Raw genomic sequence first — 18,158 nt, 5'->3', positions numbered from 1 at the left:
AAAGAATTGTCTGATCAACAAATTAACCTTTCAAAAATAGTTTCAATGACAACTGATGGTGCACCCAGCATGATTGGTAAAGATACAGGTTTTGTCCATCTGTTTTCCAAATATGTTGAACATCTGCTAATAAGCTTTCATTGTATAGGACATGAGGAGGCTTTGTGTGCAAAAGTTGGCCTTAAGGACCTTAAAGAAGTGATGAAAATTGTAACCAAAGTAATTCATTTTATTTCTGGGAATACTTCAAAAAAAAAGACAATTTCAGAATTTACCAAGAAGGGTGAATTCTACTACTTATGTACAACAATATCTGTTGGCTTAGTAGAAGTTCTGTGCTTAAATGGTAAATGAAAACTTTTCTTGTCAAGAATTAAATGACGTTATCTGGATTTGTAGACTGTTTTTTTTAAAACTGATTTCTCCTCTCATCTTAGTGATTTGAACACCAAATTACAAGGATGTGGCAAAAGTGCTTGATAATATAAAACCCTTTGAAATTAAACTGGAGGTACATAAACATGATGTTGAAAAGGGCATATTTAAATATCTTCCAAACTTAAAAAAAAAACATGTCCTGAAAAGAAACATTTAGAGTCTTCCCATGCAATTTTTGAGCACCACTGGTTCAACTACTGAACATTTTTTTAAAAAGATTTGCTAAGTTCAGCTCATTTGAAGAAACTACAAAATTCAGAAAAAAGTGTAACATTAGACAAACTGAATTTGGAAATGTTGCAATGAAATGATTTGGATAATTTTGAAATGTAATTGATTAATTAATAAAGTTCAATTTGGAAGCAAACATATGACAACTTTTAGAAAAAAAACTATTTGAAGAGATTGATTAATGACTGAGTAAAAATCTAGATAAGATTCTGCAATTCTGTAATTCCATTCCTGAAACTTAACGGTCTGGAAAAATCTTGCAATAGCAATATGAACAGCATTTTTATTGACATATTAATGTGTATCATTGTGTTCAGTGATGAATTTGGTGAAATATAATTTTAGAAGTAGACTTATGATTAAGCTAGTGCTACATGCATAGCTTTTGGAATAAACAAATACAAGCTGGATATTTACCTTGTTAATGTAGCAACTAAAGTCTCACAGAGTAAATTGTATTTATTTTCTTTTTCTAGATCATTATGAATATTCACCAAAGCTTATAATTTCATGTTGAAATTTCTTATTATATATATGAGGTACAATAACAATACTATTGAGAAATTGTTATTTTTTAATTGTCATTTCAGAAGATTAATACTAATAATCTTTGAACAGGTTTTCTAGAATACGACATTTATTTCAATCTCTGTTATACTTTACTAATACTAAAACAGTGCATATATGTAAATAAACAACAGGACTTATTCTTTTTCCTTATAGAGATTCATAATTATTATAACTACTTAATTAATCGAAGATAATCTCTGCTCAGATTTACCATGGCACTAGAGAGAATCTTTAAAAATATTATTGCCAATTTGGGCAAACAATCTCAAAAAGATTTGCCACTAAGCATTCTATTAAAAAGTTCCTTTGAATTACAATAGTATTGAACTCCTCTATCCAATAAGCAGCTCTATAGTCGTGTAGGTCACAATGGAGCAAAGTCAACTTTCCTGTGCATTAGGTTTAACTGGCTTGGGACATTGCTAAGCTAATGGATTGTTCTATCAGGAGCTGACAAGGATCCAACAGGCTAACCGCTGTCTGTCACTATCCTAATAAAGACTAAGATCTGAACTGGAGCGGGAAACTCTAGAGTTCATTCTGGGAAAGCTATCTCTTTAGGTAATCTCTCTGGATCGAGGGGGATTTACTTCTACTCCACTTCTGAGGAATGGAAGATACCTGGGTGTAATTTTTTTTAAATGGGGTGGGGGGGGGGGGTGGCCATTGCAAACCAGCTGCCATATGTACTTAACAAAGTTCGTCTTGATCCAATGTCAGGGAGGTCCAAAAGGATTCAAGATTTTTAAATTCAAGCTTGAATGTCATTTCCAGTACACAAGTATAAAGGCGAACAATGTAATTGTTACTCCAAATCAGATGCAGTACAAAAAAACCACAAGAACACAATAATAGAGAAAAAAAATCAATATAAATGCACAAGGTAGTTTATATACTGTACATAGACTGTTTGTATGACCATAAAGTGATGCTAGATCATAGGGATCTGTACATAAGGTGACTGACAGGAAATAATAAAGCAGGGGTGAGCTGGTGGTCGGGGGTGTGGCGGGGGTGGTGAGCTGGTGGTTGGGGGTGTGGCAGGGTGGGTTAGTGGTCGGATGTGGTGATAGGGGCATGGGGTGGGCTAGTGGTTGGAGGTGGTGATCAGCCTGATGGGTTGAGGGAATTAATTGTTTGACAGTCTGTGATCCTGGCATGGATACCTCTTCCTTGATGTGAGTGGGGGGAAGAAAAAACAGTCCATGAACAGTGTAGGTGGAATCCTTCATGATATTGCTGGCCTTTTACTGACACATTTCAGTATACATGTCCTTGAAAGTAGGTAGTCTGGTGTGGGTAAAGAATTGGGCAGTTTTAATTACCCACTGTAGAGACTTTCTGTCCACCACAGTACAGTTTCTGTAGCATACACTGTTAAGATACTCTCCACAGTGCATCTGTAGAATGTGTGTATAGATATGCAAAGTCCAGCTCTCTTCAGCCTCTTTCTTGATTGTGTCGGATTGGAGAACAGGATGAGTGCACGCGGACACATTTGACATCTACTTGTGTGGAATTTGACTTGCAATGTAGTCCTGCCTGGACTCCCTTGCCTGCTGTCTCTGAACTTGTTCAAAACTCTGCTCTACGTGCTTTAATTTAGACCAGATACTGTGGGCCTCAATTGATACTTAGAAAGTTAGTTTAAAAAAAACTTCTCTCCAAAACAGGTGTAAGGGCCCAATTTCTTTTTAATTCCTTAGTTTTCAGTCACTGGGTAATTAAAAATCTTAAATGTACCTCATTTGTTCAGAGTTTTTGACTTTTACAGTTACAAAGCAAGTCATAATGTCTCAGTTCCACCAGAAAACAAAAGAAAGCAGAAACTGCAGATATCAACTTTCCCAACAAGTGTGGTGTGATCATTATGCTTCTTCTGCCATATCCCAAGCCTTTCCTTCCTCTTTCAACTCTGGCCTTTATAACTATTTCGAGTTTATGTCACTTCCTTTTAACTTGTTTTGTCTACATAATCATTTTAATACTGTCTTCTGACTGTTAAATAATCTTACATTCCAAATGCCAGGTTGCTGATTAACTACCCTTGCTTAAAGGAAGCAAACTGAATCCAATTATAACCAAGAATTACTTTCTTTAATCCAGCAAAGCGTTCCAACGTACTTCTCAGAAGCACCTAAATAAAAGCCAAGTCCATAGCATGTAAGGAGAGTAGTTATCAATAAACTCAGTCCATGATATAGTTTACAGGAAGAAATGAATCGAGTGGGGACCTCGGGCACTAAACACAAGGTGACCATTTGTAAAGTAATTAAAAATCAGCATTGCAGAAGGCTTTGTTTCACATACGTGCCGCTATCTTGCAGACTTTTGGATGAAATAAAGGACAGTCAACATCATGGAGGGATTTGAAAATCAGGAACACAAAAATACTGGAGGAACTCAGCAGGTCAGGTAGCATCTATGGAAAGGAGTAAAGAGTTGATTATTTTGGGCTGAGACCTTTCATAAGGATTTACTTTGAAAGTAAGGCAACTGAGCGGCTCTTTAGGTCTGCGTGCACTTGGCTGTCTTGGTAACATAGTGCTTAGCACCAATGACCCAGGTTCAATTCCAGCACCATCTATAAGGTGCTTCTACATTCTTCCTGTGACTGCATGGGTTTCCTCTGCGTGTTCCAGTTTCTTCCCACATTCCGAAGATGTACGAGTTAGTACATAAATTGGACACATTGGTGTAATCGAGCAGCATGGGCTTGTTGGGGCTGTTACCATTAGAACCATAGAAACCATAGAAACTACAGCACAGAAACAGGCCCTTTGGCCCTTCTTGGCTGTGCCGAACCATTTTCTGCCTAGTCCCACTGACCTGCACACGGACCATATCCCTCCATACACCTCCCATCCATGTATCTGTCCAATTTATTCTTAAATGTTAAAAAAGAACCCGCATTTACCACCTCGTCTGGCAGCTCATTCCATACTCCCACCACTCTCTGTGTGAAGAAGCCCCCCCTAATGTTCCCTTTAAACTTTTCCCCCCTCACCCTTAACCCATGTCCTCTGGTTTTCTTTTCCCCTTGCCTCAGTGGAAAAAGCCTACTTGCATTCACTCTATGTATACCCATCATAATTTTATATACCTCTATCAAATCTCCCCTCATTCTTCTACGCTCCAGGGAATAAAGTCCTAACCTATTTAACCTTTCTCTGTAACTGAGTTTCTCAAGTCCCGGCAACATCCTTGTAAACCTTCTCTGCACTCTTTCAACCTTATTTATATCCTTCCTGTAATTTGGTGACCAAAACTGAACACAATACTCCAGATTCAGCTTCACCAATGCCTTATACAACCTCATCATAACATTCCAGCTCTTATACTCAATACTTTGATTAATAAAGGCCAATGTACCAAAAGCTCTCTTTACGACCCTATCTACCTGTGACGCCACTTTTAGGGAATTTTGTATCTGTATTCCCAGATCCCTCTGTTCCACTGCACTCCTCGGTGCCTTACCATCAACCCTGTATGTTCTACGTTGGTTTGTCCTTCCAACGTGCAATACCTCACACTTGTCAGTATTAAACTCCATCTGCCATTTTTCAGCCCATTTTTCCAGATGGTCCAAGTCCCTCTGCAGGCTCTGAAAACCTTCCTCACTGTCTACTACACCTCCAATCTTTGTATCATCAGCAAACTTGCTGATCCAATTTACCACATTATCATCCAGATCATTGATATAGATGACAAATAACAATGGACCCAGCACTGATCCCTGTGGCACACCACTAGTCACAGGCCTCCACTCAGAGAAGCAATTCTCTACCACCACTCTCTGGCTTCTTCTATCGAGCCAATGTCTAATCCAATTTACCACCTCTCCATGTATACCTAGCGACTGAATTTTCCTAACTAACCTCCCATGCGGGACCTTGTCAAAGGCCTTACTGAAGTCCATGTAGGCAGTATCCACTGCCTTCCCTTCATCCACTTTCCTGGTAACCTCCTCGAAAAACTCCAATAGATTGGTCAAACATGACCTACCACGCACAAAGCCATGTTGACTCTCCCTAATAAGCCCCTGTCTATCCAAATGCTTGTAGATTCTGTCTCTTAGTACTCCCTCCAATAACTTACCTACTACTGACGTTAAACTCACCGGACTATAATTTCCCGGATTACTTTTCAATCCTTTTTTAAACAACGGAACAACATGAGCCACTCTCCAATCCTCCGGCATTTCACCCGTAGACAGCGACATTTTAAATATTTCTGCCAGGGCCCCCGCAATTTCAACACTAGTCTCCTTCAAGGTCCGAGGGAACACCCTGTCAGGTCCCGGGGATTTATCCACTTTAATTTTCCTCAAGACAGTAAGCACCTCCTCCTTTTCAATCTGTACAGTTTCCATGGTCTCACTACTTGATTCCCTCAATTCCACAGATTTCATGCCAGCTTCCTTAGTAAATACAGACGCAAAAAACCTATTTAAGATCTCCCCCATTTCCTTTGGTTCCGCACAAAGCCGACCACTCTGATCTTCAAGAGGACCAATTTTATCCCTTACAATCCTTTTGCTCTTAATATACTTGTAAAAGCTCTTTGGATTATCCTTCACTTTGACTGCCAAGGCAACCTCATGTCTTCTTTTTGCCCTCCTGATTTCTTTCTTATGTATTTTCTGGCACTTCTTATACTCCTCAAGCACCTGATTTACTCCGTTTCCTATACATTTCATACAACTCCCATTTCTTCTTTATCAGAGTTGCAATATCCCTTGAGAACCAAGGTTCCTTATTCCTATTCAATTTGCCTTTAATCCTGCCAGGAACATACAAACTCTGCACTCTCAAAATTTCCCCTTTGAAGGCTTCCCACCTACCAATCACATCTTTGCCAGAGAACAACCTGTCCCAATCCACGCTCTTTAGATCCTTTCTCATTTCTTCAAATTTGGCCTTCTTCCAGTTCAGAACCTCAACCCTAGGACCAGATCTATCCTTGTCCATGATCAAATTGAAACTAATGGTGTTATGATCACTGGATCCAAAGTGCTCCCCTACACAGACTTCTGTCACTTGCCCTAATTCATTACCTAACAGGAGATCCAATATTGCATCCCCTCTAGTCAGTCCCTCTATATATTGATTTAGAAAACTTTCCTGAGCACATTTTACAAACTCTAAACCATCTAGACCCCTAACAGTATGGGAGTCCCAATCAATGTATAGAAAATTAAAATCCCCTACCACCACAACTTTATGTTTCCTGCAGTTGCCTGCTATCTCTCTGCAGATTTGCTCTTCCAAGTCTCGTTGACTATTGGGTGGTCTGTAATACAATCCCACTAATGTGGCCATACCTTTCCTGTTTCTCAGCTCCACCCATAAGGACTCAGTAGATAAGCCCTCTAATCTGTCCTGCCTGAGCACTGCTGTAATATTTTCCCTAACAAGCCTTTTCCCTAATTCTGTATCTCTAAATAAAAACACCTTTATTATGCAAGGCAGCCCAAGGGTTTTTATTTCCAGTAAGATTAACTTCTTGGGAGATAAAATGCTCATAAATGCAAGAACCTACTTTGCCAGTGCTGGTCCATTAAGAACACACACAAGATGCTGGAGAAACCTTCGAGACCTCCTTCATCAGGAGTTCTCAGCCTGAAATGTCAACTGCTACTTCCTCTCCATCAGTGCTACTTGACTTCCTGAGTTCCTCCAGCATTTTGTGTTTGTTTCTAAGATTTCCAACATCTGCAAAATGTTGTGTTTTGGTCCATTAAGAGTCCTCCTGCCTCCAGTAATCCTTAAGCATTTCTTTTCTGGAATTTATTTGCAGTTAGCTGATGAGATTTTCCAATGCTACGGAGATCCATGTGTTATATACCAGGGATAACCAGTCCTACCTGTATTCTCACTTCTCACATGCAATGAGGCTGGAGATTCCTTCTCTGGCTTTAGTCTCATTACAACAGGATCTCCCTTTAGATCACGGATTCCCAACTTTTTTTAAGCCATGCACAAATACCATTAAGAAGGGGGCTGTGGACCCAGGTTGGGAACCCCTGCTCTGTATATTTATTATAATTCACCAAAGATGAGCTAATCCATAAGATATAGGAGCAGTAGGCCATTCAGCCCATCAGGTCTGTTCCACCATTCAATCATGGGCTGATCCAATTCTTCCAGTCATCCCCACTCCCCTGCTTTCACCCCATACACTTTGATGCCCTGGCTAATCAAGAACCTATCTCTGCCATAAATACACCCAATGACTTAACCTCCACAGCCACTCACGGCAACGAATTCCACAGTTTTACCACCCTTTGACTAAAGTAATTTCTCTGGATCTCAGTTCTAAAAGGACATCCTTCAATCCTCACGTCGTGCCTTCTTGTCCTAGAATCCCCTACCATGGGAAAATAACTTTGCCAGATCTAATCTGTTCAGGCCTTTTAACATTCAGAATGTTTCTATGAGATCCCCCCCACCCCCATTCTCCTCCAGGGAATACAGCCCAAGAGCTGCCAGACGTTCCTCATACGGTAACCCTTTCATTCCTGGAATCATTCTCGTGAAATAAGACGATCTATGTGTATATAAGAGAAACACTGGATAACACTGGCCTTCAAGATACAGTATAATTCACCAGATAACAATGACTGGGAACGTCCTACAACCCATTACAACTCATTCATTTAGACTATATGGTCCTCCAGTTTCCGTATCCACTTGCTAATGCTGGTGAAGACAAATCTTAGAGCTGTATACTGCATATACACTTTGATAATAAATGTACCTTGAACCTTAAATGGTTCTACCATTGCTTATTTTTCCTTTTTACTTAAACCTTCTCTACACTAAAAGTCCATTGATCTGTCTCTTTACTTCGTTTCTACAAATATTCCTGTAGCATCTGAGTTGTCCCCTCTGATATCAATGTTCCTCTTCCTCTTGGTTTGATATCATTAGCAATTCCAACCACTTCACAATGAGGTTTTCATATGGACTATGAAATGACTATAGCTGTGGATGAACAGCCAGATGCATTTTAATGTGCCTTATAACTATATCTACTTCATGTAAAGGTAGAAATAGTCATTTATTGAACGCTGCAGTTCAAAATTGCACGTCAAACTAAGAGTGTTTGTGATTGAGAAAGGATATCTCTAAACATGAGACTCAGACAAACCAGTGCACTGTATTCTCTAACCTTGAATACAATGTTTGCACTCCAGTGGTGACTGATTGACAATTTAAATGATATTTACATTATATTTCTAAAGCTCATGTATAATGAAATTACAATGGCTTCTTTAGAAATTAACTTGAGTGATGCTATTAAATTTTAATTGTTCTGTTTAGAAATTAATATTTTAACATCAATACAACTGTTAACAAAGGCAAAATGAAGTACATCCCATTACTGAGGTACTGAAGCCAAACACTCAGTGGCCACTTTATTGGGTACACCTGCTCATTATGGCATTTATTCAGCCAATCGTGTGACAGCAACTTGATGCTTAAAAGCATGCAAACATGGTCAAGAAGTTCAATTGTCAATTGTTGCTCAGAGCAAACAATGGAATGGGGAAGAAATGTGATCTAAGTGACTTTGACCATGGAACGACCGTTGACCATTGGTGCTAGACGGAATGGTTTGAGTATCTCAGAAAGTGCTGATCTCCTGGGATTTTCACACAGTCTCTAGAGTTTACAGAGAATGATACGAAAACAAAACAGAAAAAAAAACATCCAGTCAGTGGCAGCTTGTTAATGAGAGAGATCAGAGGAGAATAGCCAGACTGGTTCAAGCTGACAGGAAGGTGACAGTATCTCAAATAACCATGCAGTTATTTCAACCGTGGTGTGCAGTAGAGCATCTCTGAATGCACAACACATCATGCCTTGAAGTGGATAGGCTACAGCAGCAGAAGACCGCAAATATACACGCAGTGTATATTGGCATCTTGTAAAGGTCGAAATGGTCATTACTTAATGCTGCAGTTCAAAACTGCACATCAAACTCTAACAGTGTTTGTGATTGAGAAAGGATAGATCCCTAAACATGAGATGCGGACAAGCCAGTGCACTACATTCTCTAACCTTGAATACTGTACTATGCTTGCACTCCAGTGACGACCCATTGACAATTTAAATGATAAATGATATGTATTTGCATTATTATTTCTGAAACTCATGGATAATGAAATTACAATGGGTTCTTTGGAACTGAATTAGTAGGATGCAATTAAATATTAATTATTTTATTTTCAAATTAATTAACACTTTCTACTTCATTTTACCTTTGTTAACATTCATATTGAAGGACATCTCGCGACTAAGGTACTGAAGCTGAACAATATTAAAACTAATATGTTTAGAATTTCTCTTCCAGTCTCCCACAGAATATAGATTTTTCTTCAATATTCAAATACATGAATATTTGTATGAAGTTACACACAGCTGTGAAATATTTTTAGACTAAATGGAAATTTTCATGATTTATCTGCTTCCATAAACACATTCTTGCATTTAATCAGAATCGAAATGAATGAATAGAAGTATGCATTATTCATAAAAGTACAGAAAAGTTCTAAAATCAAAATTGAAGCCCTATCACCGCATATTGCCACTCATTTGAAAGTGCAAAACTGAATAAAAGGTGTACACTATGTTTAAAAACAGTGTTGCATTTTTATGTTTTAACAGAGATCTGTTGTCCACACTTGAGAGCTATACTAACTAAATTAACAGGATTGATATTTCACTTTAATGAAAAGACAATAGTAAACATATGCTTCCCTCGCCTCCCCCCGCCCCTCAACAAGACACTAGCAGCTTTTCTGGAACTATCATTTCTACTGAACATGATCCCACACAGGAACAGTATACAACCATATGCTCTTTACAAATGCTATTTCATGCAGCAGTTGTAGGGAAACATACCGGTATGAATTTCTTACTTAATGAAACCTGCAAAATGATCATGATGGCACATGCAATAATGGTTTTAGGGGAAAGTAGCATAAAATTGCAGAATTCATATAGCAGTGGAGGCCATTTGGTACATCTAGTCACAACAGCTACCTTTAAAACACTCCATTTAGTCCCACTATATTCTTTCTCTAAAAATCCTGTAATCACTTTCTATCAAGTGGCTATCCAATTTGCTTCTCAAAGCTCTGAGAGAATGTTTCCATCACCTTACACACACTGACTTCCAAACCATTGCTACAGTATGCAAAAATGATTTCTTTCCTTATATGTTCCTTTTCTCCTTTACCCTTCACTTTAAACCTGTGTTCCCTGATCTCTGAACCATCCATTAATAGGAAGAGCTCTTCTCATCTATTCAGTCATTGGAGCTTGACCCATACAAATGATCATAGCCTTTCATTCTGCTTGAACACTGCTAAAAGAGATTGCTTTATTCTTCAATTCATCTCCACTTAAAGTGACTCTACCTCACAATAGGTATCTATTTGCAGTTGTGCTTTTGGAACAATTTTGTTAGTATTCACACACATCCTGTCTCCTTCATAAAGGATACTTAGTTTCATCCTCAATACAGCAATGTGGTGGCACAGTGGTTAGCAATATGCTTTACAACACAGCTAACAGCTGTCTGTAAGGAACTTGTATGTTCTCCCTGTGACTACTTGGATTTCCTCCAGGTGCTCTGGTTTCCTCCCATATTTGGAAAGACCTACACTTAGGGTTAGTGAATTGTGGGTATACTATTTTGGTACCGGAAATGTAGTGACACTTGCAGGCTGCCCAGCACATTTCCCACTGATTTGATTCAAACGACACATTTCACTGTATGTTTTTAATTGCAATGCCTAGCTCCCTGCCTTGGCCTATTATCTACTGAAACCTCATCCATGCCTCTAACACCTCCCAATTAGGCTACTCCAAAGCATTCATGCAGCAACTCTCACCTTGGGCTCTTTTGATACTCCACAGCTTCCGTTAATTAGTACTAAGACCCCCTTCACCCATTTTCTACATTTCCCCCCCACAAGGCCTCTCTGCTGCAATATCAGAATCAGGTTTATTATCACGAGCATGTGACATGAAATTTGTTAACTTAGCAGCAGCAGTTTAAAGTAATACGTAAAAAAAAAATTATAGTATACATATATTGAATAGATTAAGAATTGTGCAATAACACAGGAATACAATATATTTAAAAAGTGAGATAGTGTCCATGGGTTCAATGTCCATTTAGGAAATGGATGGCAGAGGGGGTGAAGCTGTTCCTGAATCGCTGAGTGGGTGTCTTCAGGTTTCTGTACCTCCCACCTGATGGTAACAGCGAGAAAAGGGCATGCTCTGGGTGCAGGAATTTCTTGTGATATCCCACTAAATCCATCACCTTGTTCTGGATATTTATCACTTATGAAATAGTTCTCCATAGTACATGACCAAATTCAGCCTGATTATGCTGCTGTGAAGCACCTTGGGGCATTTTATAATGTTATAAGGCTATATAATATAAGAGCAGAATTAGGGCATTTGGCCCATCATACTAAGTTCACATCCTATCAATGATTTTTTGTTTAAAAACCCAGTCACATCCCCCATCCAATTCTCTGGATGAAAAGTGTTCCCCAGTTCTTCTACCAATTACGTCACATGTGTAGATCCTCAATTATTGATCTCTTAGCTGGCTAAATAGTTTATAATTACGTAAACTCTGAAAACCCACCCCACTCTCCTCCAAGCTTAAACCAAATGTTCTCAAGATATCATTAAAAACTTTCACATCTATCTTTAGTTGCAAAGCACTCCTACAGATTTCCGTCATTCTTTCTGTCATATGAAATGTGATTCTGGCTGAGTGAACATCAAAAGCTAACAAACTGTATGCATGTCCCATCTCATGCATTAGCATCAAGTCAAAAGAAACACAATATACTTTAGGCCAGAATGCCACAGATCTGGAATTTAAATTGGATATGGTTAATTGACATCAGGACCCATACATTTTGACCCAAATAGCTGAAGCTTTGTGGAAACAGTAAAAGGAATAAAAAAAGACAACTACCATTTAACTAATTAAAAATATGTATTAAATGAAATACAGAACAAATTAGAACACTACCAATTACACTACAATACTATAAAACTGTGTATTAGTTCCTAATAGATATCGATGGAGTGTGGGGTGTCCAGGGGGAGGGGTAGCTCCTCTGCTGAAGCAGCTTGTCTTTTCTATTCTGGGGCAGCTCACTCACCTTTGGGCTCCATCGGACATTCAGCTCTCACCTGTGGCTTCAAGTAGCTGCTTGCATGCAACAGCAATCACAACGCTTCGACAGGCAGGCTAAACCAGGTGACGGCACCCTCATATCTTGGTGAGATAGGGGTATACCTGTCCTAGCATGTGAAGTCGGTTCCTGCAGACTGGGCAGATGAGATCTACAATGGGATCTAATGGCCAAAAGGTGGTTCTGCAACACCCCATGGAGAGCAAAGAGCATGATGAAGCAGAAGTCATGGTCATTGCTTACAACCACTTTTTAAAAAAAGTATACAGTATTTCTGTTTTTTCATTTTTAAATCTATTCAAAATATGTAATTGATTTACTTGTTTAGTATTTATTATTATTTTTCTCTGCTAGATTATGTATTGCATTGAACTGCTGCTGCTAAGTTAACAGATTTCACGTCACATGCCGGTGATAATAAACCTGATTCTGATGACCCTGGTTGTGATGACTACTCGTACCACTAGATCTGGACTTTCGAGGTCGAGAGAGTGGCACTGCCCCAGTGTAACAGCTTTTCCAGTAAAAGCAACTCTCCTGCACAGGTTTCCTGTCATTGTCAGCCAAAATGGATAACCAACCACAGTTATCAATGGAGGAATTCATGCAATGCACGCTGCGGTGTTCTTTTGATTGACTGTAAATGAACAAATTCAGTGCAGACACCTAGTACAGGTAATGGACTAGTTTTCGAAGACTGCATCCTCCAAATCATTTTCATTGTAACATACAAGATGATTGTTGATACCTTCAAATTCTTCATAGTTCCTAACTTGCTGAAGTATTGAAATCATTTCATTTTGGCTCCCAGCCATTTCTGGCATCTTTGAGCCTGAATGCTAGAAATCGTGGTGAGCAAAACAGTTCTGAATTGTCTTTCTGCTTATTTCTCACCAACTATCAGTGACAGAAATCACTGTTTTTGAAAACAGACACATGCAACTAAAGCTATTAAAGCTGTTCACTCTGAGCACGGTGTAGTGTCCGATGGCCACACAAGTGAACGCGAGAGATGCTAATTAGAAACAGTTCAGCAACAATGTCCTGTCCCACTTAAGTAGCATAATGTCCCAAGTAAACGAAGGAAATCCCAGCTATTTTGTCATTTCATTTTTGTTCTTTAAAAAGTTGTCCCATATAAGCAGCTGTCCTGATTAACCAATGGCCTAATTAATCAGAATCTATCAATATTGCATTTTAAACGAACACTAATCTGAATCAATTCTGTGCAATTCTGAACAGGGAGAGATTTTAACATACACAACACAACTCAAACAGATTTTAAAAAGCATTTTATGCTGTTTTAACAAGTTCATGGAAATGTGTAACAGCTTCTCTTCATTGGAAAGTAAAATAGTCAATTATTCATAATTATGGAGATATGATTATCAAAATGAGAGTTCAGACCTGTGAAACGGTGTATACTGGTGCTCATCCTGGATGATTGCTGTAGATCACAGCACAAGTACAACAAGGCCAGCATGGTGATTATCAAGACAATGCTTTGCCATACGAGGGTCACATCAAAATTTCTTCCAAACCTGTAGTAAAAAAAATCAGTGATATTATCAGTAATTTGCACCTATTACACAATATTTTACCAAAATATAAATGCAAAATTGATCACAAACAGAAAATCTGCAGATGCTGGAAACCAAGCAACACGCACAATATGTGGAGGAACTTAGTAGGCCGGGCAGCATCTATGGAAAAGATGTTTTGGGCCGAGACCCTTCATCAAAACAGGAGAAAAAAAATGTCAAGAGTAAGAAGGTTGGGGGGGAGGGAGGGGAGGAAGAAATACAAGGTAGTAGGAGATAGGTGAAATCAGGAGGGGAAAGGGTGAAGTAAAAAGCTGGAAAGTTGATTGATGACTGGAGAAGGGGGAAATCTCATAGGAGAGGACAGGTGGCCATGGGAGAAAGAAAGGGGGAGGAGCGCCAGAGGGAGGTGTTGGGCAGGAAAGCAGATAAGGTGAGAGAGGGAAATAGGAATGGGGCATCATGAAGGAGAGGGGGAGGCCATTACCGGAAGTTCGAGAAATCAGTGTTCATGCCACAAGGTTGGAGGCTATCTGTGAGTCTGTTGGGGTCATCTACTATATCTGGTGTTCCCAGTTTGGCCTCCTGTACATTGGTGAGACCTGACATAGATTGGGAGACCACATCGCTGAGCACCTATGCTCCGTCCGCCTTAAAAAGCGGGATCTCCCAGCGTCTACACATTTTAATTCTGCGTCCTCTTCCCATTCAGTCCATGGCCTCCCCTACTGCTGGGATGAGACCACATTCAGGTTGAATGAGCAACACCTTATAATCCGTCTGGTTAGCCTCCAAACCGATGACACGAATGTTGATTTCTCGAACTTCTAGTAATGCCCCTCACTCCATCATTCCCAATTCCCATTCGCCTTATCTCCTTACCTGCCCATCACCTCCCTCTGGTGCTCCTTCTCCTCCCCTTTCTTTCATGGTCTTCTGTCCACTCCTATCAGATTCCCCCTCCTCCAGCCCTTTATCTTTCACTAATCTACTTCCTAGCTCTTCACCTCATCCCTCCCCCCCTCCCAGTTTCACCTACTATCATGTACTTCTTCCTTCCGCACCCCCCCACCTCCTTACTCTGCCTTCTCATCTTTTTTCTCCAGTCCTGATGAAGAGTCTCGGCGCAAAATATTGAATGCAAAATTGTTCTATGCTAGTCTACATAATTTATCCATTGACTCGCTGACAACAAAAAAAACCCAACATAACTTGGGCATAATCTCACTCTACTTCACCGTTCCTCAGAGTTAAGGATAATTTTCTTCCAACCTCATTCAGGTAGCTAATGTGAGATCTGAGAGCTCTGCTAAATGTAGATCAAGAGGTGCTGTCAGAGGTTGGAGCAGGGATCCAATCATAGACCCACTACTGTGTACACAGTGATATTAATTGAGTAACAAATTCCAAGGTGTAAAAAAAGTCAGTGTCAAAGTTCAGGCAGAGATCAAAACATCCAGAGAAATCCAAAAACCAGAATCAGAAGACAGGCAGAGTCGAGATTCAGACAGACACAATACAGATATGAATGCTGGAAAGGCTCAGGAAAATTCACTGGTACAATCTGGCCACAAACAGGTGTCTGTCTGTCTGTCTGTCTGTATCTTGTTTTACGGCAGTCGGCATCCAGCTTAATGGTGCATTACCGCCACCCTCTGCTCTGGAATGTGCACTGGACATATATTCTAAATCCCTTCACCCAATCGTGTACACACACACACACACACCCCTACACTTTACCCTCCCATCTTTGACCATCCTTGTACCCTATTCCTGTTTATCCATCATATCCTATAAAAAAAACCCCTGTACCCCTTAAAAATGCTAAAAATACCCGGACTTGTGCTCTCTCACCCATGCCCAGCAACCCTTTTAATGTGAATTCCTGCACCCCCAACTCCCTTAGTTTAATTCTCATCATCTCTCTCTGTCTCCCATACTTCCTACAACACAAAACTACATGTTCTACTGACTCCTCTTCCTGACATTCCTCGCACAATCCTGTCTGGTGTTTAACAAACAGGTGAAACCACAGGACTGAAACAATAAACAGAGATGCAGATGATAGGTGGAGCACAATGAGACACAGGTGGAAACAATACAGGTAATAATGAGAAACAGATGAGAGACAGAGTACTTAGTAATACAGGGGCCGGAGTAGAGCAGGAGTAGGGACAGGAGCACATGGCAATACAACGCCACAGACTGACAGCTAGGGGGAAAACACACAAAAAGACAAAGTTCAACCGGAGGTACTGACAGGTGCTGATTGTGTGGGTTCAAGTGTATTTTTGCAAACATCTTCGCTTTGTTGAATTAGCCAACCTCAACCTTAATATGCATGGGGCAGACTAAAGACCTCAATTTGAGAATCAAATCTACTAGACTGCTGGTTCATTGGCATTTAATAATTTAATAAAAAAGATCTTTTTTGTCAAGGACAATAGGTGTTGGTTAATGACTTCTTATGACTGGAGAACTCGTTGTCGGTTACTTTTAAAGCTTATCTATTTATTCCTATCACTTAGATAAATACCAAAGGATATTCAACAACATGTAAACCATATTCTCTATGGAGACAAACTTCCCAGAGGGGAGAATAATAAAGGTTGCCAGAAAGTAAAATTGGCTTTAAATCACTGATTTGGACACTTTATTAGGTGCAACTGTACATCTACTCGTTAGAAACATAGAAAACCTACAGCACAATACAGGCTCTTCGGCCCACAAAGTTGTGCCGAACATGTCCCTACCTTAGAAATTACCTAGGGTTACCCACAGCCCTCTATTTTTCTAAGCTCCATGTACCTATCCAAAAGTCTCTTAAAAGACCCTATCACATCCGCCTCCACCACCGTTGATGGCAGCCCATTCCATGCACTCACCACTCTGAGTAAAAAACTTACCCCTGACATCTCCTCTGTACCTACTCCCCAGCATCTTAAACCTGTGTCCTCTTGTGGCAACCCCTATTTCAGCCCTGGGAAAAAGCCTCTGACTGTCCACACAATCAATGCTTCTCATGATCTTATACACCTCTATCAGGTCATCTCTCATCCTCTGTCGCTCCAAGGAGTAAGGCCAAGATCACTCAACCTGTTTTCATAAGGCATGCTCCCCAATCCAGGCAACATCATTGTAAATCTCCTCTGCACCCTTTCTATGGCTTCCACATCCTTCCTGTAGTGAGGCAACCGGAACTGAGCACAGTACTCCAAACACAAGGAAATCTGCAGATGCTGGAATTTCAAGCAACACACATAAGAGTTGCTGGTGAACGCAGCAGGCCAGGCAGCATCTCTAGGAAGAGGTACAGTTGACCTTTCGGGCCGAGACCCTTCATCAGGACTAACTAAAAGAAGAGCCAGTAAGAGATTTGAAAGTGGGAGGGGAGGGGGAGAGGGAGATCTGAAATGATGGGAGAAGACAGGAGGGAGAGGAATGGAGCCAAGAGCTGGACAGTTGATTGGCAAAAAGGATATGAGAGGATCATGGGACAAGGAGGCTTAGGGAGAAAAAAAGGGGGAGGGAGGAAGCCCAGAGGATGGGCAAGGGGTATAGTGAGAGGGACAGAGGGAGAAAAAAGAGAGAGAAAAAGAAAGTGTGTACATAAATAAATAAATAACGGATGGGGTATGAGGGGGAGGTAGGGCATTAGCGTAAGTTTTTTCACAATTCCTCCGTCTCCGCCGCATCTGCTCTCAGGATGAAGCTTTTCATTCCAGGACGAAGATGTCCTCCTTTTTTAAAGAATGGGGCTTCCCTTCTTCCACCATCAACTCTGCTCTCAAACGCATCTCCCCCATTTCAAGCACATCTGCTCTCACTCCACCCTCCCGTCACCTCACTAGGAATAGGGTTCCCCTTGTCCTCACCTACCACCCCACCAGCCTCCGGGTCCAACATATAATTCTCCGTAACTTCCGCCGCCTCCAACGGGATCCCACCACTTAGCACATCTTTCCCTCCCCCCCCCCCGCTTTCCACAGGGATCGCTCCCTACACGACTCCCTTGTCCATTCGTTTCCCCCCCCACCCCCACCATCCTTCCCCACCGATCTCCCTCCTGGCACTTATCCTTGTAAGCAGAACAAGTCCTACACATGCACTTACACTTCCTCCCTCACCACCATTCAGGGCCC

At 40.5% G+C, this 18,158-nt stretch overlaps 1 protein-coding gene across 6 annotated transcripts in view; it reads right to left on the bottom strand.

Annotated features, from left to right (window-relative positions):
• Nucleotides 1-18,158, bottom strand: part of si:dkey-246g23.2 (solute carrier family 66 member 2) — a 116,800-nt gene that overhangs the window by 79,088 nt on the left and 19,554 nt on the right. For all 6 annotated transcript variants that reach the window (XM_063067147.1, XM_063067149.1, XM_063067146.1 and 3 more), the window contains one exon: nucleotides 13,883-14,016. In XM_063067147.1, coding sequence (XP_062923217.1) covers nucleotides 13,883-14,016 — 134 coding nt within the window. The remainder of the gene's footprint in view (nucleotides 1-13,882; nucleotides 14,017-18,158) is intronic.

Source organism: Mobula hypostoma, chromosome 14 (assembly GCF_963921235.1).
Source record: "Mobula hypostoma chromosome 14, sMobHyp1.1, whole genome shotgun sequence".
In the NCBI taxonomy this organism is placed as follows: domain Eukaryota; kingdom Metazoa; phylum Chordata; class Chondrichthyes; order Myliobatiformes; family Myliobatidae; genus Mobula; species Mobula hypostoma.
Note: the sequence above shows the minus strand (reverse complement) of the source record. Positions and strands in the feature narration are given on the sequence as shown.